Here is a 27,318-nt window from a genome sequence, read left to right on the forward strand (position 1 = left end):
CCAGAAGAATGGCCCCCTCTCCAATCAGCTGATTGGTCAGAGTGGGGTATTCTCCCATGGTGGGAACCCTCCCAGTTCTTCCCCGCAGGAGAACAGACCCTGATCCTTGCCCTTTACTGGGCTAACCCAGGAGTTTGGGGGACAGGGGGGGGACAACACAGACCAACCAAACAACCTCCCCCCCACACCCCCTGCAAAAAAACCAACCAAACAAACAAAAAACCTCACCCCTGCTGCCAGGCTCCTGGGCTGTTGCTACAGTGGCAATGGGAGCCTGCCTTGCCCTGTACTGCTCCGAGTCAGAAGTTGGGCTAGGGAAAGTCTCCTTACACCAGGCTCCCAGCTCCTGCAGCTTTCCCTTGCCCCATGCCACTCAGCTGAGCAGCAAGGGAATGATTTAAAAGCTGGAGGAGGCAGGAGGCCTCAAACACCACACTGAAGTGTTTTAGTTCAAAAGCGCACCACCACTATTTTCTGTGTGCTGATGCGCATTTCACCACTTATACAACTGCAAGCGATGTAGCACAATGTGCATCAGCTCATGTGTGGAGCAAACTCGATTAATTGAGTCTGCACCAATGTGCCAGATCTCCAGCATGCTGTAGTGCAAAAAGGTATGTGTATTAAATGCCCCAATAGACTTAACTCCATAATAATTTAGACTGTTCATAGAGGAAGTCATGGATTAGTAGGCGTTAATAACAGACAGAATATTTTTGCTTAGGTTTGAAAAAAGCATAATGGTTGCAACTGAACTTTATTTAAAAGTGAAAAAGAGAATTATTCTTTTTTTAATTGAAAAGTGCTATATAGATATGACCCAAATTATATTTTTTTTAAAAATGCAAATGTTCCTTATCAAGACCTTGGTAGTCCAATTGACTTTTAAGAGTGATTGCTTGTCCTGGGCAAGTTAAGCTTCAGAAAGATAAGTTTGCAAGTGGGGAGGGGGAAGAAAGAAGTCACACGCATAACCTGAATATAGTTTTTTTCCCCATGTCATAGTAATCCACAGCCAAAAGAAAAAAAAAAAAGTGATCATAGGCTACCATTAATTGCAGATGGAAAAGCCTTGCATTAACCATCCCCATTAAATATACCTTTCAAAGAACCAGAAAGACAGTCAAGAAAGAAGCTCCAACACCTACCAGCACACAGCATAGAGCAGTGCCAAGACCCAGGCAAAACTTACATGGTAACTTACATGGTGGTGGGGACAAGCCATTTCGATTTAAAGTGCCCCCCATTAATACAAAGTTCATTTCCTCAGCAGAACACTGAAAGACTTCAACATATCTGTCCTTCATTGTCTTCTTATGGCACTTCTGTGCAGCCAGAAAAGCTCGGTCTGCAGATTTCATCTGGATAAAAGCATCCCCTGATGGACGTCCCTGAAGGCAAAATAAAGAAACAAGCGCATCTGTAGCTCTCCTGCCAAAATTCATGTGATGAAATCCTGTTCCGATATCATAATGTAAAACAGTACTATCTGCAGAGCTGGGGAGAATACACTGTTAAGACCAAGACTATTTAAGCAATCACCACCCAATCTCTTGTGCCTATTAAAGAGTTCCAATGCATATTATTCCAAATCTCTCACTACTTCTAGGGAGCCAAGGTCTACTTGACACATAGTACATTTGACTCACATCAAAACAGGCCCTGGACAGTCATTCTAATATAATAAAAGACTTAGTTTGTCTGTCTGTGTGTCTGTCTGTACATAATGCTCCCAAACTAGGCATGCACCACCAAGAGGATGGGCAGTGATTGGCTGCGCGGCTCGGGCCCAAGTTTGCACCACTGCCGGGGAAGTTTGGAACATGCCCGGCCATCCGAGTAGGGAGTGGGGCTTCCCCCTGCCTCCTTGCCTGAGGGCAGCATCATGGCGGCAGCACCCCCCTGCCACCCAACCTGGACACCCCACAGAACAGCTGGTAAGGAGGGGGAGGCAGCAGGCAGGGACAAAGGGAGTGGAACAAGGAGGCAGGCAAACATGGGCCAGGCAGACCCAGAACAGCAGAAGCGGGGTGGTGGGGAGGATGGGGGCAGAGCAGGGCCAGATGTGGGGCTCCCTCACTGCCACCCCTGCCCCCTTTCATTCTTGACAGGCAAATCTGCTAGTTTACACATGTAGCTTGAATGGCAATTAACTCAATTTAGCCCCAAATGCACTGCGGGGGGGGGGGGGGGGGGGGGGGAAGAGGGAGGAGGGGGGAAGTGTTATCTCCATACATCCCAGGTGCTTAGGGTGGGACAATGGGCTTGTTATTTGTATGATCCCAGAATAAGAGGCTTTGTCCCAGCCCTATTATTAGCCTTAGATAGGTGCAGACCTAATAAAAAGTATAAATCAAGAAGCTTTCCTTAAAGGAGTTAATTGAGATTAATAGATTTATACCAGAATTGTTCTCCAAAATGGGGCACCTTCACTCCAGCATGAGGGAAGTCTTTATCAGTTTAAACCTGTTTTGCTTGGGAAGGGATTTCAAATTTACCAGAGCTCTCTCCCCAAATGACATTGTGATCAGAGTGCCCACACAAGCTATTACTATATAGGTACAACTATATCCATTTAAAATTTACATCTGAGGTTATACTGAGGGGAAAAAAAATATCTTTGAGTAGATAATGACAGAACGTTTTAGTCCTCTGTACTGAGAGCTGATTTCTTTACTGAAAAAGGAAGAAATTGCTGCCTTCTTTTAGGTTTCTACAGAACTCATATCTCCAGAAAACAATAGTAGAGATACAATTGTCTATTCAGGTCAATGAGCTATTAATTTCAGTTCTTGGATGCAAACATTTAAATGCTAAAATTTCCACAAGGTACCTACATAATTCAAGCAAATGTTTCCACTTTTCATGTGCGCTGTGGCAGCAGTTTAATAAGGTACTTTTAATTTAGAAGATGAATATAAATATGCTCCATTAATATAAAGATGAACTGAGGCAAGCACACATGCTTCCAGGTCAAGCAGCGATTGTTATCAAACTACCTGTGGACAAATTTACAGGACATGGAGGGCGTGTAACTTTCACCTGTTTGTACATCATTGAATCTAAGGACCCTCAGCTTAACTAGACTTTTGTAGGCCAAGGAGTGAATGTGGGGAAGACAGGACAAGCAAGGCAAAGTATCAATGTGAGTAAATTTGATAGTGTATTTGGTGCCCGAGCAAAAAAATATGGTTCCTGTCCAGAACAGTTTAAAACCTAAGCCTAATACCATTCAAATAAAGGACTGGTCAAAGGAGACAGCTTCAGACAGATAGTGGCACAAATTTTAATATATACTGTCGTCTTTGCAGATTAAGTCAGACAAACAAGTGATTAATCCTGCTTCAAGCTATGGAATATTGGAAGCAAATCTATGCAGAAAAAATGGCCAATAAAGAGACTGGCAACTCAAGAGTTCTCTGTTTTCAGGTTTCCATTGCTTTTGATACAAATTTAAAGTGATGTATGCAATTTTGGTAAAGTAGATGGAACAATGTGATTTAACGGTTCCCAAACTCTGACAGATTGCTGGTGCACAATTTAAAATGCTACAACCTTAAGTACACCAGCAAATTTTTGTCATATAAAGTAATTATAATAAATCTGTTAATGCATACCACTGACAGGTTGCCTGTATACCACTGGTGCTACCCATACCGCAGATTGGGAATGGCTGTGACTAATTTATAAGCCCTTGGAAGAATAAAAATTGGTAAAAGTGACCAATTATATAGGGCAAAAATGAGATCAAGTCTCCCAGAGGAGCACAGGATATCTAAGACCTATGAGCATGTGCCTACTTTCCCCCTCCTGCCCATATAAATTATAAACAAACATTTTGAAATTGTTTTCCTACATATTATACATAAAATCTGGCTAGGTGGCATGGGACTGAGACTCTGAACACAATTTAATATAAGTTTACATACAAAAAAAAATTTATAATACCACTTTAAAATTTTCTGCACCACATTCATTATTTTTCCAGCTAAACGTGGAAAGAGCACACTGGACTAGGTTAAAAGTAGCAGTAAGACCCATGGGTTAAAATGTTTTTATTAGATATTTTGAATGCCCAACTTGAAAAGGCCTAGTTTTTCCAGAATATTCAGAACACTTCCTACCATCAGAAAATTGTTTCTATTAAATCTTTTTAGGTTCAGAATATACATTTTTCCATTCTGTTTTTGAAACTCATTGTGCAACTGAATTATTCAGTCTTTCAGGGACATACAGAAAAGAAAGTCAGTTAATACCTAGCTTTTGTCTGATTATGTTAGTTTGTGCACTATACTGGATCCACTATTAAAACAGGCAAGCCTTTAACTATCTGGCTTCTTCAAAAAAAGTTCTTAATTACTACTACCTATGCTTTTAGAGGACAGAAACAGTGACTGACCCTAGCACATTTAGGGGGAATATCAAAGCTTCTTCCTTGGTTTCCTACTGGTGATCAAGTCTTTGGGATCATAGATTAATACTGGCACAATGACAAGCAAGGCCTGAATTTTAAGTCACACTACCTGGTGATTTAAAACCATGTGAACTCCATGAGTTCGGATATCCGTAGAGAATTCTCCCAGGAATTCCAAGATGTCCTCTATAGTGGCCGCATAGGGTAGACCACGCAAACGTATGCAGTCTCTGACATTGGTAGGAGGCACAAATTGCTGAGGTAATACAGGAAGGATTGACGGTGAAGGGAGGGGGACAAGAGGCGTAGAAGAGTACCTGTTCAGCACCTGCACAAGAACAGAAACAAGAGAAGGTGTGAAAGAAGCCCCCTATCCCTCCAAATAGAATACAGCTTACAAAAACATTCTATGAATTTGTACCAAACCCCCCCCCAACTAGCCAATTATGGAATACATGTTGGATCTAGTCACTTAAAAAAAATAAATAAATAAAAATCACCCAACGAGTTTAGGCTTGCTTTATTTGAAAGCATCATCTTGGCTTGGTTTAGCATATAAACCACAAATCAACATTCCATAACATGGAAAGTAGTAGAGCAGCAACTCACTGAATATGCATCTTATATTTATTTATATAGTGCTTTTCATCCAGAAATCTTGTAGAGCACTTGGGAATTATGTAGTCATGGAAGAATTGCTTCTATCCAGTAAAATATTGCCTGTTTGGTAGATAAAAACTGCAGCTCTTAACCAGCATGCAGCACAACTACACTGTAGATTAGGAGAAAGAAAAGTAATCTGGACATTGGTTTTATTTTATAGTACAATATATGCTACTTTTTAATAAGCGACTGTTCAGAAGCACAGTTCATCAGGTCACGCTTAGATTGGTCCAAAGATCATGTCACATTTTGGTATTTACTATCATAAGCTTAAGTGAGAAGAACCCAGCACAGAATTACTTAAATATTCAATCCTCTCAGTATAGTGCACATTTCCTCTGTTCAAGACTTGAAATTTTTTTATATCCACACAGACAGAAGTATTAAATTGGGTTTTCACCAGTAAACAGATACAGGAACTGTCCAAAATGCAAAGTCTTAGAAAAGTCTAAGTTTGCTCATAGCTGGCCTAGATAACAAGATGGTGTACGTGACAACAGCCAAGATATATATCCATCCATCCCCACAGTTAATACCACCAGTTATGCTGAATGGCTGCTATACTGTACAGTGGTCAGACATTTCTACAAATCTCTAGGGTGGACAAGACTCCAGAGACCTACTCTAGCATGCAGTTGGTTGCTAACAGTCAGTTCAGCACGACTTGCTGAGTGGACAGGACTCCTTAAAAATATTTCTGTGATGGGCTCAGCTGATCTAATTTTCCTCAGGCTATTTATGTGATAAGAAGTTCTAGTATGCATTACCCTTTCCACTCTAGTGACTACAGAAGACTGAAACAGGAGGGGGAGCTCACACAGTATAAGATAAAGAGGAGGATAACTGAAGGGAAGGGGAAGAACTGCCCTTGCCTAACTAGGGAGGAGACAGGAAAAGCTGTGTGCTCTAGTTTGTGGCAGAGGGAGGAAAGCTGCGGTCTCCCTTAGGCTAGGAAATCGCTCTGTGGAGACCTATCCAGATTTTTCTAGAACATACCAATACAAAATCTGGTTGAGCAGCATAGTAGGTGCCGACAAACATGGGAATAGCAGCAGGAATGCTGAACGGACAAAATGTACACTCCCAGGGAATTATGCAATCATGTGCCCATGCAATTTTGCACATAAAACATATGACTACATATAAACTATGAACATTTAACCAGGTGGGCTCTACACCTCCACTGGGCTCCTGGCACTCTAGCTGGGACACCCATGTGGAAGCACTGAACACAGTGGCATGCTAATGGGGAGCTGGCGAGTGGGATGGGGAGCTCCTGCCTGCGGGGCGGGGGGCCCCATGTGGTGGGAGACCCCATCACATGCTCTCCCCCCCCCTCCCCCCATGATGCACAGCCCATCACCAGCAGTGGCAGCAACAGCGGCAGACCCTTGGGGTGCTCATGGCCATAGCAAACAGAGCCCCCTGGTGGTGCACGGCTCCAGCCGAGTCCTGGGAGCTCCATATAGTGACGCAGAGCCAGCCCAGCCGACTTACTAGTGCGCACCTTCAACCCAGACCAGGGTGGTTCCATGCCAGCACATGGGGCTTGCAGCAGTGCAGGTGGGAGACTGGTACAGAAGAGGGATGTAGCCAATTAACGTAAGCTGTGCCCTCAAAAAGGTGCCCACAGCATATGCAGAGTACCAGTACTAGCCAGACTGTTTTCCTCCTTCAGCTTTAAAACGAACTAAAAAACGCCACTCAAGTCATATTTTATATTAAGCTTAACAATGAAGTACAGATAATACATACATGACTAGACAGTACAGATAAGGCATATCAAGCTAATATTTAAAATAATAAAATGCTCATTAACCTAAGGAAATAGTAGAATCATTAACATCTGGAAAACATTAATCTTAAATGTTCTAAGGTCTAAAATTTTAAAAGGCTGCAACAGGTGGCCAGACTTATGGAAAAGAACTTCTCATCTAGGCTTCAAAGACAAGGCATTCCCCACATATCACTTTTTTTTTTTTTCTTTTTTTTTTTTTTCTTTTTCTGCCTCCCTTCTCCTTTTTAAGGTTTTAAGATTTTGGGCTGTTATAATTTAGCATCTAGCATTTCACTTAAGGCACTTTCAATAGCTACCATCATATTTTATGTTCACATAGTATTCCTCCATTTCTACTTGTTACAATGCAGTATATTGTCAAGTACAAACACACATTTTTTGCCCTCTCATTTATAACATAGTCAAAAAATTAATAGCAACAGGTTCCTGATGTTTTGGAATGAAAAATATCCTTTTGACTTTAAAACAAAGATACATGTTGGTGCTATCCTATCCCTGGAGAGTAGAGAATTTTAGCTTTCTGATGGCACTTCATAATTTGGTTAGAGATGTAGCAGTGCATGAGACTATCTTTAAATGCAAATGTGTTCTAGAGACTGAATGGGATTGAAAAGCTGCTTTTGGGTCCTAACTATTCTAGGTCAAGTAGACCATTTTCAAGATTTGATTGTAGCTGACGGCAGCTTAGAGTTCTACTCCTTCATTATTTCTAGCAATGACACTGAAAAACCAGACTAGGCCTTCCTCTGTGTCTGCAAAGGGCTTTCAGAAGTATGACCAGTTCAAAATGCAGTGAATAGTCCTGTTGATGATTCTCTTAATTATGCTGCCTGTGGTACTAAGAGGAATAAAAATGCAACCACTGTCAGTAGATCCAATAAGCTTGCTCCACAAACAAGTGGAATCAAAAAAATTTGATTATGAAAGAATCTATGTAGTACATTTTCAGATCATAATCTGAACAAAAGGTCACACAACCTTCCCTCCCCTCTCTACCCCCACTCCCACACAAGCCACAAAGCGATTGCTCAAGCACCCTCAAACAGTATCATAGCCAATTCTTTGGCCTTAACAGTGCAAGGCACATGTACATTTTTAACCTACCTGCTGAACTTCGGCTGCTGTGCTTCTGAAGAGTTCAATGTATCTTTTCCCCAGCAAGTCCTTATGCTTTTTTAGTGCATTTTGTGCATATTCCTCACAAGCAAACAACACAAAGGCATCACCTGTTGGCCTGTTGTCAGGGTATGTGACAAAAAGGATTCCTTCTTTTCCCCCTGTTACAGGGCAGTGCTGGCCAAAAAAAGTTAGCACTTCTTCTGTCGTTGCATTGAAAGGAAGACCTCGCATCCGGACAATCACTTGGTTTTCTTTGGATAGAAACTGAGCTACTTCATTGGAAGTGCCTTTAATAAAAGACAGAAAAAAAAAATCAAAGCTGAGACCCCCATATGAGAAAAAGTGCAAGACAGGAATCCTTGCACAGATAGTTAACAACCAAGATCAAGAATTGGAAATCTGATTACTTCACCCACTCAAAATCCACTTTGCAAGCTAGAGATATAGTAATATAAAACACTCTTTGAAGTCTAGGAATGTTGCTCCTTTAATTGTTTGAATTAGAGGTTCACCATCACCCAAAAGGGAAAAATATTAGCTGTCGATATTCAACTAGAGAACACCAGGCTAGGCCCATGAACAAAATCTGAATCTTTACCACAGAAGCAGAGCAGCAGGTGGTGTGTATATATATTTTTTAAAATTCACGTTTCCAAAATATTGCTACTTAAGTATCATACATCCAGGCCATTGCTTTGGGAGTTAGCAGCAAAGAGTGAACTTTAGAACGTTCCACTTTGATACATTTTTCTCAGAATCATAAGAAAAAAAGAAATACTGAAGAGGACCTCATGAGGCAATATGGTCAAACCTCTGCTCAAACCAAGATCATCCTATCTAAATCACTGTAACCAAGTGCTTGTCAAATCTGCTTGTAAAACCTCCAGTGATGGAGGTTTCACAACTTCTCTAGGTAATATTTCAGTGACTTCCATAGAAACTTGCCAGTTTTGCCTTCAATATCTCAATGAGTCTCTCATCATTTAACTAATTTTACCAGAACGTAAGTATCCCAGACATGTTCAAAGCTAGTTGACCAGGTAAGGTATGCATTTGGATACTTATGCCTAAATGTAGTCCTCTCCTCCAAAGATGTTCACACTGTAAAAATTAGACAATTACAAGACATACTACTTTTTTTTTTCCTAGTTTAGCCATGCCCCTCCTAAGTACTGAGTCACTGGAGCCTCCTGCACCTTGAGTGCAGCAGGCAATTCCTATTCGAGTGGTAATTGGATAGTGAAAGGGGAGAATCAGGCTTCCCAATTGTCCCATCCAAGGAGATCCAATACAAAACAAAACACCCTGACAAGTTACAGCCACTACTATAATACTATAGATGTGGATAGCAACTCTGTGCCCTAATCTAAAAGCATTATCTTACTCGCTACCTTAACAGAGCTGTTCTGAAAAAAAGGAGACCGTGGGAGGATTTATAAAAAAAATTCTGTATCCTTGTAATATTTGTGGAAGGCTCTTCCTCAAAAGTCACTTTTGCCCATCCCTTCTTATTTGCAACACATTTGCTCTCTCAGAGGCTTGTCTGTAGCATCCAAGAACAGGTGAAACTGTGAGACATTGCTATTCTGAAAAAGGATTCAAGTTCAGTTCAAGTGAAGACCTGGCCCACCCTGGCAAATCAAATTCAGGAACAGGTTAGTATGAATGGTAGAAATCCCTGAAAGAATGACTGTTTGAACAAAGAACATGTAGAAAATATTTATATGATAGCAGCTCTGCAGGGATGAGAGCACCATTATGTCAAACATCACATCCACAGGCTAGAGAGTCCCTCTTCTAGAGCAGTAATTTTCAACCTTTTTTGTACCAGGACCCATTTGTAAACATTGATGGCCAGTCCCAACCCAGTGTCCCTCACTCCTGACCTGCTGCCTCTTTCCCCCAGGTCCCAGCCCCCCCACTAAGTGGGGCAGAGGGTGGCCATGGCCCCCCCCCAGCAGCCTCTTGCAAACTGGAACTCTTACGGACTGCAAGGGGAAAGCCCTGGTTTCTCACATTTTTCTCCTTTAACAGTGAATCCATTTTAAAGTTCATTGATTCATTTTTAAAGTTTGTTTGCAACCCTTTCATATGTTCTTGCAACCCACTTTTGGGTCGTGACCCATGGGTTGGGAAATGCTGCTTGACAGAGGAAGTCACAGATTCTATACATGTGGATGAGTCACAGCAAAAAGGTAGAGATGAGGGTGTAGGAAAGGGAGGCTAAACCATAAGACAAATCAAAGCCAGCAGAATATCAGTCTCAGGACAACAACTGCCTAGTCATTTGATGAGCCAGTCAGACCTCGTATAACAGAAATGTTTAACTCACAACTATAAACTAACAGGCACTTATTGGAACAGAATCTCAACTCCACCAACCAAAAGAGCCAGATTACCTCCTGCAATTTTAAGGAAGTCTTCACCTGTTGCTTTGTATACCTATGGAAAGAGGAAATCTGGTTATGCTTGGCATGTTGCTAGCTGCCCAATCAAGGAGATACTTTGAAGATCAATTATACATACCTCTATGTACCTATTCCCCATATGGTGTTTGTGTCTTTGTAGTGCTAGATCTCTGTGTTCTTCACTCACAAACCTGACAAGTGCTTCCCCATTCCTCCTACCTTGGGAATTGAGGCAGAGGGCAGCACCTCCCCTTTAAGAGTGAAGTAATAAGAAATGGGATGAGACTGTGACTGAAGCAGAGAAGTTACCATTTCTTCTTAAAAAAGCTGTAATGAGAACCATTGGCCACTAACTTGGCAATATTTAGGCCTTTGAAGAATCTTGCAATGTCCTGGTCAGATGACTGCCATGGTAAGCCTCTTGCTCGGATTACAGCATTATCATCAATGAGGTCCATCTTGCTGCTGCAGATAAGAACAAAAATAAAGAGTCACATACTGAAGCTTCCCCATCTTCAATGACTGTCACACACAGACTAGAGCCGTGACATTTATTCACAACCTTAACCTTATGTCCATATTTTGTCCAAAAGTGCTTCCCACTGGCCGGAAAGCTGCAAACCAACATAAAAATCATAACTACCTTCTCCATCTGATTTTCTCCATCCTTCTGCAATTTCCCTCCTTTCCACTTCTGTTAACAAATATGCTCTCTCTCCCCTCTTCCTTTCTTCCATATATTTATCCATTCTCCATTGTCCAGAGGTATATCAAAAACATGCAATGCTATTTCCCTCCTCCTTGTCTCACCTCCATTTCCTTTAGATTTGTGCCTCCAAGACACCTCACACACATTGTACCTTAGACGTACATAGCGCTCTCCCAGGGTCAACAAATTAAGCTTCATCACATACTGTGGAAGTATAATTTTCCTATCTCTAAAGCGAAGATAAAAGCTGGAGGTTACCTCCCTCAGCCAAAATGACTGGGGAAATTAGTGTCAATTATTATTTGTACTGCTTTGGTATCAAGGAGATCCAGTTATGGTTCAATGTCCCTGCTGTACAAGCTGTTTTCCTAACCACAGAACATGGTCCCTGCCCAAAGAAGTTAAAACTCCAGTTCATTGGCTCATGCTATTACCATACTTCTCCTCCTACCAATGTGGCCAGAAGCTACAATGACTGCTCAAGTGCAGGAATAGCTCAGCTAGCAGCAGCTGGTTGGCATCAATAGGGAACCTGTGACAGCTACAAATTGGCCCAGCCCGAGCTATAAGGAACATTTCCCATGGCTGATTATCTTCCTAGAGGAGCCACGGACAGTTGTACTGGCTTGGAAGTTGCATGAGCTTTTGTTATGCTGCTTAGCTTTGGGAGCAATACTTGCACTGTAGTAAAATTACTTTTCACATAATCACTCTATTCTCTTATTAGTTCCCTTTAATGATGATGGTTCTACTGAAATTTAAGCAGCTTTTGTCTGTCATATGGATACTGCCCTTCCTAATGAGACAGTATTAGTCTCTCATGACCCTGGCCCACATCAGGTAACTGGGATCCAGAAATAAAGTTCTCTCTTATTATTAAGACTCCTCTACATCACTTTTGCCAGTAATAGCAAAAATGGGGGAAGAAAGTGAGTGAAGCTATCCAGCTCATTATAAAGGGCAATGGGTTATTCAACAGCAATAGAGGTGGACTCACTTCATAGAGAACTTTTTTGAAAAAGGACAGAATTTTGATTTTGTGCATTTTGGTCTCTAAGTCCATTTCAAGCATTAACGAATATGTTTAAGGCACATGCATAGAAAGCTAGAAGATGAACAAGAACATATAGGAAGGCACAAAATCCCTGCTATTTCAGAATACAAGTGCTTAACATTTCTGACTACAGATCTCTGACTACAGACAACTCTGAAAGCAAATGTAACTTCTCTTTTGCCACACTGCAAGCTCTCACCTAATCTGCCAACTATCATTACCCTCTATTTTGTTACTGCAGTCTGTTTTCCCCTTAAAGAACTTTTCTGTAATTAATCTCATTTTGCTATTTGCTACCAAGATTTATCATCTTTTATACCATTTCCCTCTCTCGATAACACCCTGCTTATTTCCTTTTCAAGATCATTCATGAATATAAGGGCAGATCTAATATCAGTCTGTTGTGGGCAAAAAGTACTTAAAAAGTACTAATAACTTAATGATATCATTAGAAGCTCATTTGCTAAACAGGTGAGAACAATCATTAAGAGGCTTGTACCTTAATTGTAATTATCTAAGCTTTGTTATCATCACTGAAAACATTTTCAAAAGGACATTATATTTATGTAATTTACTCATAGAACTCCCATTGCCTGTCAGTATCTTTAGATTCATGCATGCAGGAAAATGTTTACAGTTGTGCTGTATTTAGCAGCAATTACTTTTCATATCATTACTTTAAAATGAAAGCCAATATTAAGATGCTGTTTAACAAGAGTTTAAAATCATTCTTATATAATAGCAGAGTGTGTTCACTATTCATGATGATAATGAGCACAGTCCGGAAACTAGCAGCTAGTAACAAATAAGATGAAAAAAAGACGTTCAGCATCTGGTTTTATTTTACCATATCTTTCATCTCTTTGTCCCTCCTCCTAATTAAACTACTTACTGAGTTCTTGCAAAACAGGCTGCGCAGAAACATAAGAGGCTATATGAACAAATGCAAAAGACAACCTTTGCAAATGTAGCCAAATACAGAATTTTAAGAGTAGGTCTGGTTTCAGGGATGCTGTGAAGGTTTATGTCCAAAAAGAAGGGGAGGTACGTACCAGGGACCACTCTCAAATTTGTAGTTCACCCTTTCTGGATCTGAAAATCTGTGATCTACAAAACATATCAGAAATTATTTTTATCCAGCATGCAAGAAAGCAAAAAAACCCCAAACAACAAAAAAACCCCCACAAAAACAAAAATGCAAAAAAGCAAACTATTTTACTATGGCCACTTACTGTATGGTTCCGAAATTAATGTTAAAATAATATTGCCCATATCTTCAACCTGAGAAGCTCCATAGTGAAATGTTGGATTCCTCTTGTCAAGATTTAAATCTATATTTTGGAGTTAAGTCAATAGTTATTGAGTAAGTTTGTTACCAAAGAATTCTCCCACACGCTAGGGCCAAACATTCATATTGCCATTGACTCAATCAACATAACATTTAATCCATTCTCATTCATGATTTGAATAAAAATTCAGCTACGTTAATCCTCAGTCACCATTACTTAACACAAGATCACTTCAGAAAGCATTTGGCAACAGTGGAGATCCCAGCAACAAATGTAAGATATTTGGTAGATCTGGGTGAAAGTTGCACAGACTCTAGTTATTTCAAATGCAAGATTCTAGTATGCTATGCTTAATGGGGGAGGAAAAAGGCTGAGTTAAAACCATATCCCTAAGCTTAAAACTAAGGTCACAGTATTTAAATATAGATCATACAGGAAACAGTCCCTTACAAGTCATTCATTCCTTGCCTTTACCATACACTTTATACAAAGATGCAGTTCATGGCACCTTGTCCACTTCTACAAGTTTTAAAACCAAACCAAACCAAAACCCCAAAAAACACTGCTCACCTGGTATTGAGATGTAGCAAGAATTGGGTAAGGGCACATTACCCTAGTGAAACAGTAACTTGATCCATTATTTGGAATAAGTAGAAGTGAATGACAAGGATGAGAAAATTAAAAGGGTCAGGAAAGGCATTTTGTAGGAACACTGGACACTATCTTTGCAGCACTGCTATCCAAGTGAAGAAAACGAAACCATTGTTTCCATTATGGAGTACATTAAAATGTTCTGCAGTTGTCCCCAGTTAGATAAAGTATTTTGGAAACAGGTAGGTGGGAGGGAAAGAAGAAATGATCCTACTTCTAAAAATCTGGTTGGTTGCTTTCACATAAAGCTGTTAGAAAAAAAATTTCATGCCGTTTGCCTTTTGGAATTGGAAAAAAAAAAAATCTCACTTCGCTAAAGACACAAACTACAAGGAACTGGGGTACAGAAAATTAACGAGGGAAGTGTTATACATGTGGTGTAACAACTCATGACCTTAGAGATGGTTTTTCATTTAAAATATACATGGGGCATTTTGAAATCTCTACTAAAAAAAAAGAAAAAAAAAATCAAAGCCAGAAGCATGGCCCTGACCACTAACTGTGGACCCAGAAACACATGAGTTTAAGACTAAATGAGCCAAATAGGTTTTGTCTGGGGTTTGTGCATTTTGGCGAGTTCTAATCTTCAAGTTCTCTTCCCAAACTAATAACAACAACAACAACAACACATACGTTTAAAAAAAAAAAAACCACCTAGACTATTTTTTTTTTATGATGGATGCTTAGTTCAAGATGCCATGAAATATTTCTGCCCCCCCCCCCATGGATATCTTTCCTTACCTAATACGTTTTGCTAGATGTTTTTCTACCCAAGTGTCCAATTTAGAAGTTTTAATGTTCTAATATCATACTTTAATGCAGGGCTGTTCAACTTCCAACCAGTCAGGGTCCATACTCCCCCTGGGGCACATCAGTGGAGGGCTGCATGTTGTGCAGGACATGGGTGCTGCAGCCTCACCCTCAACTCCCTAGCCATTGGGCTCCACCAGTGTGCCACCCTGCTCAGCATCCCCAGGCCATGGTCTGTACTGTGCTGTACCACATTGCCCTCTGCGGTGGGGAAAGAAATGGCAGCTGGGTAGAAGCCAGGGGACCACAAATTAACCCTTCATTAACCCTTCAGGGGCAGCATACAGCTCTTAAGCCACCAGTTGGACAGCCCTGCTCTAATAAATACAATTAAAAGTTATAGATGGCTTTTTCTCCCCTCAAAATCAATTAAGCAAAGTTTAAGAGAATCTATTCTTAAAAATTACTCCTTCAGTCTAGAATTCCTCACTTCTTTTCCTGATATAGAAGGCAGACAAGAGTCCTGACTAATACCAACCTACAGTATCCCTTTTCAACACATCCAGCGTTCACAGAGAAAGGTAAAAATCACTTTACATTTAAATAGAATGAGTGGTTTCCCTATTTATTAGGAAATTAAAAATTGAGATTCATTTTTTAATGAAACAAGTGCCAAACAACAGTGCATATATTTTATGCAGCCTAAGTACTGTACACTTTCTTTGAAAATGTTCACAGAAAATATTAACCACTGCTACTAGGGAGCTTCAGGAAATATTTGTAGTGTAAACACAGGGGTTCAGTTCGGATAACTCATTTCTTGTATGCTAACAAGTTATTTAGCTAAAGTAAGAGAAAAAAGGAAAGTTAAAAATCAACATTAGTGAGAGTTGGTGAATGATGAGAGAAACATTTTCACTACTTTGCTTCTTACTAACTGGAATCAGTTTTCATTCATTTGGAACACTGGTTAAGTGGAAAATAGATTTCTGTGTACATATTACAAGAAGATTGTTGGAAACAAAGTTATTCTTGACAAAGGCTTGTATTCACATACAGCTGCCAAGCACATATGAATGGTTTTACATTTCAATGATTTTTCACCATCCCACTTTACAAGTTTTAGGTTTTTACTTTAGGAGAAAAAGTGATTTTGAAGTAAAGAACATTCCACAGATTTCATAAACAGTTTGCTTTTTTTAAATGGATCAGATATATAGATGTATAGTTTCATTTTGGGAAGAGAAGCAATTTCTTCCACACTTTTACTTCCTGCACTACAGAAAGGATGTGGACAAACTGGAGAGTCCAACAGATGGCAACAGACATGTTAGGGGGTTGGGGCACAAGACTCCTGAGGAGAGGCTGATGGAACTGGGTTTATTTAGTCTGGAGAAGAGGGATTTAATAGCAGTCTTCAAACTACCTGAAGGATGGTTACAAACAGGATGGAGCTACACTGTTCTCAGTGGTAGTAGGTAACGAAACAAGAAGCAATGGTCTCAAGCTGCAGCAAGCAAAGTTTAGGTTAGATATTAGGAAAAAAAACCTCTCACTAGGAGGGTAGCAAAACAGTGGATAGGTTACCCAGAGAGGCTGTATAATCTCCATCGTTGGAAGTTTTTAAGACCTGGCAAAACAGTCTTGGCCATGATGATCTAGTTGGGGATTCTCCTGATTTGAGCAAGGGCTTGGATTAGATGGTCTCCTGAGGTTCCTTCCAAGCCTAGTTTTCTATGATTCTGTGAAGAGTTTGAATTGATATTTAAAGTTGTAAAGGCTTTTCATTGTGAATGGCAACTAGTCCAGCATAACTAAACTCTATAGACAATATATAGATGTAGGGTCTATTTATTACATTACACATGAGTGCATCTGTATTTTAAATTGATCAAGAGGCAAGGCATAGCTGCTATGCAAGTACAGAAACAAGGAACTACAGAATTTTACTCCAGCTGACGCCTCCTGTAGCTTTGAAGGAGATTCTTAACTAGCTCTACCTTAGGTTCATTTTTGCAGACAAGGAGAATAAGCTGTTTCCAGTACTCTCCTTCATGGTGTTGGACCTACACTTCCCACCTTCACCTAAATTGTATTTTCTCCCTTCTTCCTATCACACCTACTGTGTTTCTCCATCTCTTGTCTTTCTGCTTAGTCCATCCTCTTTTCCCTTTGTTTTATCCATTTTAAGTCCTTCAGGACATGATTTATTTTATTTTTACAGTGTTTATCACAATGTGGTTCCAATTCAAGTTGTCCCAGGCACTACCAGGAGATGAATTATCAAAAATTAGAAGTTTAACTGCTCTTGTTTATAATTGGGAGACAGACAGGTTTGTTTGTTTTTTTACTACCTTGTTGAGATGTTTTTTGCTGTTGTTGTTATTCAGATTTTATGCAGCATGTCCTGATTTTCATTTGCTTTTGGAAAAAAAAGGACATGCACACAGATACAAAAAACACTAGCAACAGAACAGGAGTGCAGTCTTTGAGGTAGTTGACTGTTCATCCATAAACATATTTCCTATTCTTATTTATCTTTACACTAACCTAATGCAGAAATAAGCAAAGCAGCTGTTCTCCAACTGTATCCTCTGCATCTTCTCCAGCTGCTTGTCATGTAATGGCTTCTACAGGCTGATCTTGAAGGAAAGGAGGTTCTGACTAAATTTAGTCACACAAGCTTTATTCACTCCACCCTCAAGGCATTCATGACAGTGTGAACTGGCTTAGCAAGGTTTGCAAATCAAAGGGAGTGAGTTAGCGAGGTATGTAAAGTGCAAGAACACTGCTGAGCTTTCTGTACATATACAAAAAGGTAAATTCTTTTTTGGATAACCCTGACTTCTTTTCCAGAAGAACATGATTTCTCTAATGGCTTTTCTTTGAAGTTAACTTTCTTGTTACTGCTACATTACTTTCATTTGCATGGTCACACTAAATAAACAAAAATCTCTCGCACACTATTTGGCTAATTTTTATGATCTCAAACAGCCAAGAACAGAAATATTTATCTGAAAGGTAAGAGATTCACAGCTAGTCTCAGTTCTCCCTCAATTTCTTGAATTTGAAAATGTTTTAACTATTGCTATTTTTCCTTTCTTAAAAATAAAGGGTTATATTTTGCTCATGAGAACAACTAATGATTTGTATTATGTGGGTTTAAAAAAAAATAAAAAAAATAGATTAGAGTGTTCACAGGAAAACCAAAGTCTCGTAACAAAGGGATTCCAATTTCAACAGACTTCATGTAGCTTGCTGATCCAGTTGACTGTCAAGTTCTTCTGGATATTCAGTTCAATATCTCTCGGCTCTTTCCCAGAAAAGGTTACCTTCCCCATACAAAATATATTGTCAGGCATCATAACTTGCAGTTGGCTGATTTATGCCATGGACTTACATGTTTTCAACTAAACAGTTAACTAATGATGCATTTCCCAATACAGATAAGTACTGTCATCTATGTGTTCATTCAAAGAGAGCATACAAGGGAACCACTCTAATTTTGGTAGCATTCTGTATTATACAGCTCTAATATACAGAACTTTCCAAATGATTTCATGCCACTCATGCCAAGTTCATACGAGTTAGTTTTCTACTCAATCTGCTCATCTTTGCTACAAAATTGTCTCATAGTTGAATGAAACTATCTAGTGTAGCAATTTAAGTGAAATGGGCCAGTTTGTATTGTTAGTAATAACCAGGACATAGTTTAATTTGTTTTGGCAGATCTCTGAAGACCAGACATGTTTTTGACCTATTGACATTTGTTTTGTAAGTCAGAAAATCATTTATATGATCCTCCCAAAATCTTGAAATGAGTTGATGGATGTTTCTAGCAGATGAAAACCCTACCAAACAGCAGTGTAGCCCAAGGAAGTGTTATTCCTCCTGACAAATAATTTAAAGCACACTACAGAAACACATAGAAAAAGACTAAGTATTTTGGCCACTTGACAAACTGAGTAGATTTACAAAGAGCTAATGGTGGAACAGAAATACAGAAGTCAGACAAATAACTGAGAACAAGAGAGCTGACAAAACTCACAGACCAAAACAACACTCTAAATTATATGCTTAAAGAAAGGTGTTGCTAACTAGTTTTTTCAAGTCCACAAGGCAGATCTGTATCAAAGAATTTCAATGCACATGCGCGTGCACACACACACCCGGTCCACCAAACAATCATTCACTTTGTTCAAGTTTCATTGGTGGCTATAGTGATGATGGAATTAGAAGAGACTAAGTTTCAGGCAACACCTGGCATTGTAACTTCTGTTCAAACTCTTCCCAAATGAAGTCTAACAATATTTGCAAGCATATGGCCATGGAAATCTTTTGGTCAGATTCTTAGGTAAAGTCATGACACTACGAAATACGGTCAAGAAAACCAGTTATCAGCAAACTTTTGTTAGGATCCTACTACTCAGGAAATATAAAATGTCATAATATACACCAGCTCCTTTATATACCTTCTATGTGAACTCAGTATTTCACTGGTGTAATTTCTTCAAAGTAGCTTATTGTTCAGAGATACTGGAAGATCATCCTTAAGCTATGAACTCTTCAAAATAGAAAACAAATATTCCTACTAAATTCCTAGCATGTAAAAGCAAAGACTTAACATTACCCTGCTCCTGTATTATGCAGAACTCCATATACTACATATTCACAGATCCACACCTACCTTTTTTGCTTTAGGATAGCAGGATAAGCAAATAACTGCTTCCTTACTGGAAGAGTTATAGTATTTACACTAATTCAGATTTCTGGACTCAAAGAACAGACTACTTCAAACATCCGATTCCATGGCTGGTTAGTAGCTGCTGTAGCACTGGCATTTTAAGCCTTGTTGCCACACAGTCACATGAAAACAAACCCCCACCCCAAATCTGCAGTTATTCTCTATTTCTATTCATTTTCTACTGAGGAAAGGTTGTAGTGTCTCAGATACCACTATGAGACAAAAATTGGTAAATGCCAACCACTGTACATGTCAAAGAGGGAGATGCATCTAGATGATTTTGTCCAACTGTTTCTCCCCATTAACATTTACTCTAGCTTTGAGAACTAAGAAAATCATTTTGAATTCCTTCTCTTCCTCCTAGCATTTGCTGCCTCCCTTTGAATGTATCAGTTGAAAAAACACTGTTCCCCCCACTATTTCCGAGCTTAGAGATACAGAACAGGACAGTGAAAAGACATACTAGGCACAAGCAAAGCAGGAGGAACATCTTTTCTATCTACTGTTTTGAAGTTCAGTTTAAGTTTCTATGTGCTGCCCAGGCATGCACAGAAAAAAAGAAGTCACATAGTAAACACTGTTTAAGAGAACTATAAAATTAGGTTACTGCCTACTTGAGAATCATTCTGGAAATCCATTTTAACCACACTGACATCTATGAAGCAGAGGGAAGGCAGTATGTTCAAGTATTGCTAGCATCCCCTACATTTTGTAGGGTATCCAAGTAGAGTTTACATCAAAATGTGTAAAACACAGGTACTGAAAACAAGCATGTACTATTCAGAGATTAAACACAATAATCGTTTTAGAAATAAATATAAAAAAATTAAACTAAGGTCCTAGAACAGCCATGATCATCTAATATCTATAAAGTACGATAAAAATTGACATACTGAATGCACTGAACATGCAACAGTTGTAGTTATGATTCATTTTAGTTATTAAAATAAACCAGGATCCAAATTTATCATAACTTTTTTAAAGAAAACAATGAATTAGCCATTCATTATAGTGCAAAACTAGGAGACAGAAAATAGAAGATGAAATTCCTTCCAAATCTCTTACTATTTAAAGTTCTAGTGAAGCTTTTTGCAAGGCACTATATATTTTTCCATGACTCCTATACAGAGTGCCACCTTTAATAGGAAATCCACTTGGGTTCAGTGTGGTTTATTAAATTATGCCATTTCTGAATAACCATGGTAAACATTCTAGTAGTCCCTGACACTATTCTTGTTAGAAGTACGAAGTTACTACTGCAACAAAAAAAATATGCAATTTTTAAAAGGATACATTCCGTCATGACTGCAATATCCAGTTTGCTAATGTCAGGTGAGCCAGGACAACACTTCTTGAACTCCTTCCTCAAATCGAAAAAAGAGTAGAAGCATTCAGGCAGTAAGATATTCTGTAAGAGCAAGATAGTTGCTGTTAATTAAGGTGAATTCCATCTTTGTGGGGTTTTTTTTTTTTCCACACTTTAGAAGTTTTGAAGTAAAAGAAAAATATGTACACATGCCCAGTTATAGTAAACCTTTTTAAAGATTTTTCTCAGCAGTTTAAGTACAGCTCTGATGTTCTTATTAAAAAAGATCTGTTTACTGTATAACCATAAATATATGCTTCCATTACAGGCAGAAGGAAAGGTTTTTGCAGCCTATTGGCTACTGTTACTAGTCCTGCAGATCCAATGCATCTGTGGGAGAACATATAGGTACTATTGCGACATTTTAATAGCTCTTGGTTCCAAGTTTCATCCTTAGAAGCCAGAGGGCAGATAGTTCAATTTATGGACCCCGATCAGATTTTGAAAGATGAGAAGATGCTTTATAGACAGATTGAGTTTTCAGAGTACAAATCACATTTCAACTATTTATTCTGACACTTTGTAACACTGAGAATATGTAATTGTGATGTAAAAGTTGTCAGCTGGTATTTGATGAATACACCACTCCCAACCTGTAAAGTCAAGAGTGAGTTATGTGCCTCATCTCAAATGAGGGCCAATAAAAGCCTTTAGGCCCACAAACTCTGTAAATGTTATGCTACTACATATAACACAGACTTAATTTATTTGTAAAGCCTTCACTGTCTACTTTTGAGACAGGCTTCCTTAATTATGATGAATGCAACTGCACAAAATTTGAAGGGAAATTAAAAGAATACACGATGACCTCTGCAAGTAATCTGTAATAACTTTTTAGATGGAAAAAAGTCACAGTTTTTAAGTTTTATATCTTGAATTCTTTAAATCTTCTAGGACTATACTTGATTATTGTGCACCCATTTACAGCTAGCCCTCTTATTTATTGAATTTGGGGGCAGGAAGAAATATTCCACATCTGAAGGGAGAGCAGGGGGAGAGAAGGGAAACATTTGTGGTGTCTGGATTAAAAAGACAGGTACTTAGAGGTCTGGAATCTTGGAGTCATCTTATAGGAGACTCATGAGTAATAGACAGAATGCAGGTCGGCTGTCAAGTACATTGAATATAAACATAAGCATATCATTATCAGGTTATATATTTTCTATTTAAACCACTACCACATGAAACTCAGATAAGAGAATGCAACAGGATGGTATCTTGCAGTGTATTTTAGGATAGTGACATTTTCAGATATTACCTCTCTGATGATCGAACAACAGCTTTTTAAAAGAATGGAACTCTGAATTAATGGAATATATTGTAGATACAAGGTATTATTTCCATGTATAACTAATTTAACACTGCCTTACAGAGTAAATTAAATAAAATAGATCTAGAGTGTGGCTGCGCTATGATGTGTGTGTGTGCTATGAGACATTTGGCAGTGTATACATTCATGCACAGAAATACAGGGTTATTAGACTGGAGAAGAAAATTAGTATCCAGCAGTTTAACAGATCCTCCTGTCCTCTTATTTTTGGTAAAGAATTAGCACAGATCGTGTGTGTTTATATTTGAGTTCTTATTTGTACCTAGCTGGAAAAAAAAAAATCACTTTCCCCAAATGCTGCTACAACTGTAAGGTTTTATATTCTGTTTAGTTGTTGAGGACCTTATTTCAGGATCATCAGGACAAGATCCTTACCTCCACAATTTAAAGACTATCCAATGTCACAACACATTCATTAATAGAATGACAGGGTAGATGCACATGTGAGAGGAAAGCTAGATGTTAGGCTGTAACAAGTTGGGATCTAATTTGAAGTAATAACAGATTTTTTGGCTTGGATGTAAACAGGTCTATGACTACATGATTCAAACCCCACCCATTTTCAAGAAGTTTGCATTTAAGTGTAAGGCCATCACAAAGGTTGGCAAGTCTCTGTGTTGTCCTCCTGTGCAAGAAGAACAGGTATAAGAGAGACATCATTAACTCAATTATTTATTGTGTTTGCATATTTCAGCAGTCAAATGCATGTGCACACACTATGGCCTAACTATTTATCCCATTACAGAAGTTAAATAGCAAGATCTTGCTTCTCTTCAAAATATGAAGTAAGTAAAGAGCTAATCTGGGCCTTATTTTTAAGTGTAAAAACAGATTTTTTTTCATTGTCACTTCTGTTCCTTTTGATAAAGGATATGCAGGACCTCAGCCTTTAGAAATGTCTCAGTTTTAATTTAATGACACTGGTTCTCTTCCCTTTTTACACCAAATGAATAGCTTTACTCAAACTTTCAACATAATTTGAACCTGCATACACATGGTAGCAATGATTTCAAAAACCAGGCTGCGACAGTGGCTCAAGTTGACCATCCAAAACAGACATTCAGGGCCTTCCTAAAGATTTTTTTGCTACAAATCTTAAAATTTAGGCCAATACTTGAGTATATAGAGAAAGACAAAGCCTATCCTAAAGATCTCATGAACTAAAGTGACAAAGAATTTTCAGAAATCTGGGGGAGGTGTTATAATCTATATTTTCCAATTACACTGAAAGATGAACTAGGTAAACCATACATCAATTTGATAACTAGTTCTGTTGTACAAAGAGATAAGGATGCATCACAATTTACTCCCCCCCAATACTCTTTACAAAGACAATTCTACATCAATGCATACAGTAGTATGAACTGTAGTAGTATGATTCATAATGTAGCAGTACACTCTATTAAAATATTAGGGGACTGACTTTCTTGGAATGACATAACATTCCAAAAAAATCATTGACAACCAAATCTTATATTGTAATCTTACAGCAGTAAGAAGATCAGTTGCATTGTTATCCTCATGCTTTAGCCTTCTAAAGTAACAGGTACTGGACATAACATAACGTACTGAGATTGCTACTAGGTGCAGCAAGTGAAAGATGGGATTATATACACATTACTGAAACTGCATTCCCCTAATTCTTAAAACATCCTTAGTCCCACCTATACTGAAACATGGACCTGTGGTATTTTTTGTGTTCGTTTGCTACAGTGGAGGGACAGCTATGTAAGAACTGGGGTTCCTTCACATCGTTGCAATTTTACTGTTAATGGTAGGAATCTACAGTTACATTAGTGGTCTGATGCTGTGTTTGAGATTATGAATCTGCTCATCCTTCATAACCTGTCGTGATCGCTGGTCAGTTCCTTACAAATACAGGCAAATACCACTGTTAGAGTATAAACTGAATATATTAAGATAGGAAGCTACCAAACCTAGGCATGGGTTCAAAGTCTCAAAGCCCAGTGTGTACAACTGCAAAGATAAAAAATAAAGATCTTGAACCCTAGACATTTTTCACAAATTCCTGGCTGCAGTCCTACAAACTAATCAATTTGTGTATGTTAGCTACAATAAATGAGTCTCAAAATTGGTCTACATGAAAAAGTTATATCAGGATATTCATTTAAATTATTGTATTTAAGCCAGCACAATTTCCTAGATGGTCACACATTCTGCCACAAGGAGTACCATTTCTGTCTAAGCAATTTCCAAAACAGACTTACCCTAAACCAGCAAAAAGGTGCTCATACCAATCTAATTCCCCAACCCCAGATAGACATTCTTGTTCTAGCATAGCCAGAGGAGATTATAACTCAAAATATCCCACTTACATAGACCAGCCCTTGAATCTGGTAAAATTATTTAGAGATTTTTGTGTTATTTTAATATCAGGCAATTTGAAGGAGAGACATTATGAAACCTTCAATAAAAATCAAATCAATCACATTTAGATCAGTCTCAAGGAATACCGCACCAAATCACTCTCTCTTTGCCCTCCCTGCCCCCTGCCCCAATCCATCCCACCTACCTTTTTGGAAGCTTCAGGTTGCAGAACCTGTCTGATGTGAAGCTGTCCATCAGCACAGAAACAGAAGGAAGTACCTACACCGATATTCAGCTCATTGCTTACAGACTGGTTAAACTGGAAGTTGCAAAGACACAGACATGCAGTAGCTCAAAAGCACTAACCCCTTCCCCACACAAGCAGAAAGGACCCTTACGATACTATTACTGGCTTGCATGAACCTAGAGGGCTTGAAGGGGCTGCCTGGGTCATCAAGCCAGCCCCTTCCTATTGCAGGCTACTCTTAAAGCCATTAAGCACCTGTGCCTGCACAGGGTGATGCTTCACTTCAGAGGTGGCTGCATGCCAGCTGCAGGTCAAGTGACCAGGTCAGGTGGGCTCTGTTCACCAGAGCAGGGTTCCTAGTGAGGCTCTACTCACAGAGAGGACACTGCCAGGCTACAGCTCATCCAGCTCCTGTAGCTCAGCACATCGCTCAGATGGCTGCAGCTTGGAGAAGGCAGGACACTACATGCTAGTCTCAGTACAGGCCATGCAGGCTCCTGGTGCCTCACAAAACCTTTCAGGAGCCTGCATGGCCTGTACTGAAACCATTTTCAAGAGCACCTCAAGTCCCAACAAGTGTTAAGAGAGCTAAGGTTAAGGCCAGCGCCTCCTTGGAGAGCCAGGTCAAGCACCAAGGGGCCTATAAGTAGCACCTTAGCTAGAAAGCTGCAGCTGGGGGCAGTGAGGCAGGGGAGCAGGCTGGAGACAAGTTGGCAGAGAGACCCGGAGCCCAACACGCCACGGGGGCGACCTGGCTAGGCATCAAGACTCACAACCCTGCTCCCCACCACACTGCACAGGAGCTGCAGGGCCTGTCCCCGTCCTTGTCCCAAGGCCAGGCCGCAAAGGCAAAGGCTTCGCTCCCCACTCCTGCTCCCCCTCACCTGTCGGAGAGCTTGCTCCAGCGGTGGGGCCAGCGCCAGGCGCTCCTCTTCCACTTCCTTGCACTCGTCCGCCAAGGCCAGGTGCTCGGGGCGCACCAGCATCTCGTGCAAGTTCCCCAGCTCCAGGACAGAGAGGCACCGTCAGCGCCGCCGGCCCCGGCCCGCTCCCCCGGTGGGACGCCCGCCCCGACGGCCCGTGCCCCGGCCCTACCTTCCTGCGGCCCAGGTCCGCCACCTTCCACAGCAACCGGACCAGCTCCTTCTCGTCCGAGCCCAGCCTGGCCCCGCCCGCGCCCGCCGTCGCGGCGAACAGCAGCACCAGGTAGTCGGGGGACGCCGTCATGCTGCCGGGGCCCGCGCAGCGGCGGCAACAGCAGGCGCGCAATGGCTGCGGGCGGCGGGGAGCTGCCGACCTGCCCGCCCTGCCCGCCCACGTGGTGCAGGTGAGATGCACCTGAGCCGCCCGCCCATTGGCTTTTTCAAACGGGGACGTGGCAGCAGGAGGGAGGCGCGGGGCGAGCCCAGCCTCGCCGGCGCTTTGGGTGCTAGACCAGGGGCCCTTGGCCCCGAGCAGTGACTGCCCCCCCCAGGCTCCCCGGTGCGGAGCCGCCCGGCAGCCCTCCCGTCGGGGCAGAGTCCGCACCCCGATGGCAGCGCGCGGAACGGCCGTGGGGGCTGCGTGGCCGGCTCAGCTCCCCGCGCTGCCGGCGTGAAGTGAAGGCGGGATCGCGCCTCTCGGCTGGGAGGCGGGCGTGGGCTGCGAGCCGGGCTTTGGTTTTGCCTCAGCCCCGGCAGCGGCGTCGCGGCCCCCCCGGGGGGTGACACTGTGACCGTGAGGGCCAGAGGCGATGCGAGAAACTTTCTTCAGGGCGAGATGTTTTAGGGGATCAGCTACGTCGTTGGGATAGAGTCAGACAAGCTTTCCGCAGGACCAGGTTCAGGTCTTTCCTCGGGAGGGAGGTCTTCCTGAGCTGAGGGAGAATGTGCCACATCAGAAAGCTTGTCTAACTATCCCAACGACGTAGTTGGTCCCATAAAAGACCTCGCCCTTAAGAAACCCTTGCCTCTCTCAAAAAAAAGGGGGGGGGGAGAGGGGGGATGATAGTTTCTTGAAGTCCAGCAGGCAAGTGCCTGAAAAGAGGAAATCTTGCAAAAGGAAATGATTGGCGCTGTAGGATGTTTTCCCCCTACAACAATCAGCAGTGGGTCTTAGGAAAGAGTCAAGGCACTAAAGTGATTAATGTTTAAGGCCCCTTTACTAGGTTGGGAAAACTAGAAATAAAAAGCAAGAAAGAAACCAGAGCGCTTAGGTAGGCATAGGTACAGTGAAGCACAAAGCTCCCTCCCAGTTCCAAGCCATTTTAAAGGCAAGTCTGGCATAACAATAGACTTGGCAAATATTGGGTGTGGTTCTGGAAGTGCTCTTCAGAAGACCCTATTCTTTTCCATAAGAGTTATGAATACAGAAAGTTTGCAAGACTAGGTCTAAGCATAAGGAAGGAAAGTACTTCGGGGAGTGGGGGCTGGGGCAGGAGCTTTGCCAACTGGGCAGTGCCTCTCTACA

The 27,318-nt window shown here is 40.7% G+C and overlaps 1 protein-coding gene across 3 annotated transcripts in view; it reads right to left on the reverse strand.

The window, feature by feature from the left end:
- ESRP1 (epithelial splicing regulatory protein 1) overlaps nucleotides 1–26,185 on the reverse strand; it is a 39,254-nt gene extending 13,069 nt beyond the window's left edge. Inside the window, exons 1-12 of one of the 3 annotated variants that reach the window (XM_006273951.4) lie at nucleotides 25,966–26,185; nucleotides 25,755–25,874; nucleotides 24,829–24,942; nucleotides 20,893–21,007; nucleotides 13,398–13,496; nucleotides 13,218–13,272; nucleotides 10,757–10,867; nucleotides 10,521–10,653; nucleotides 10,394–10,436; nucleotides 7,980–8,281; nucleotides 4,524–4,742; nucleotides 1,205–1,391 (exon numbers count right to left, since the gene is read on the reverse strand). In XM_006273951.4, the coding sequence (XP_006274013.2) occupies nucleotides 1,205–1,391; nucleotides 4,524–4,742; nucleotides 7,980–8,281; nucleotides 10,394–10,436; nucleotides 10,521–10,653; nucleotides 10,757–10,867; nucleotides 13,218–13,272; nucleotides 13,398–13,496; nucleotides 20,893–21,007; nucleotides 24,829–24,942; nucleotides 25,755–25,874; nucleotides 25,966–26,097 (1,630 nt within the window). In that variant the 5' untranslated portion in view covers nucleotides 26,098–26,185. Of the gene's footprint in view, nucleotides 1–1,192; nucleotides 1,392–4,523; nucleotides 4,743–7,979; nucleotides 8,282–10,393; nucleotides 10,437–10,520; nucleotides 10,654–10,756; nucleotides 10,868–13,217; nucleotides 13,273–13,397; nucleotides 13,497–20,892; nucleotides 21,008–24,828; nucleotides 24,943–25,754; nucleotides 25,875–25,965 lie in introns of all 3 variants that reach the window. The other 2 variants (XM_014611661.3, XM_019495802.2) reach the window with 2 other exon arrangements.
- Nucleotides 26,186–27,318: the final 1,133 nt, after the last annotated feature.

The sequence above is a fragment of the Alligator mississippiensis genome, chromosome 3 (assembly GCF_030867095.1).
Source record: "Alligator mississippiensis isolate rAllMis1 chromosome 3, rAllMis1, whole genome shotgun sequence".
Lineage (NCBI taxonomy): Eukaryota > Metazoa > Chordata > Crocodylia > Alligatoridae > Alligator > Alligator mississippiensis.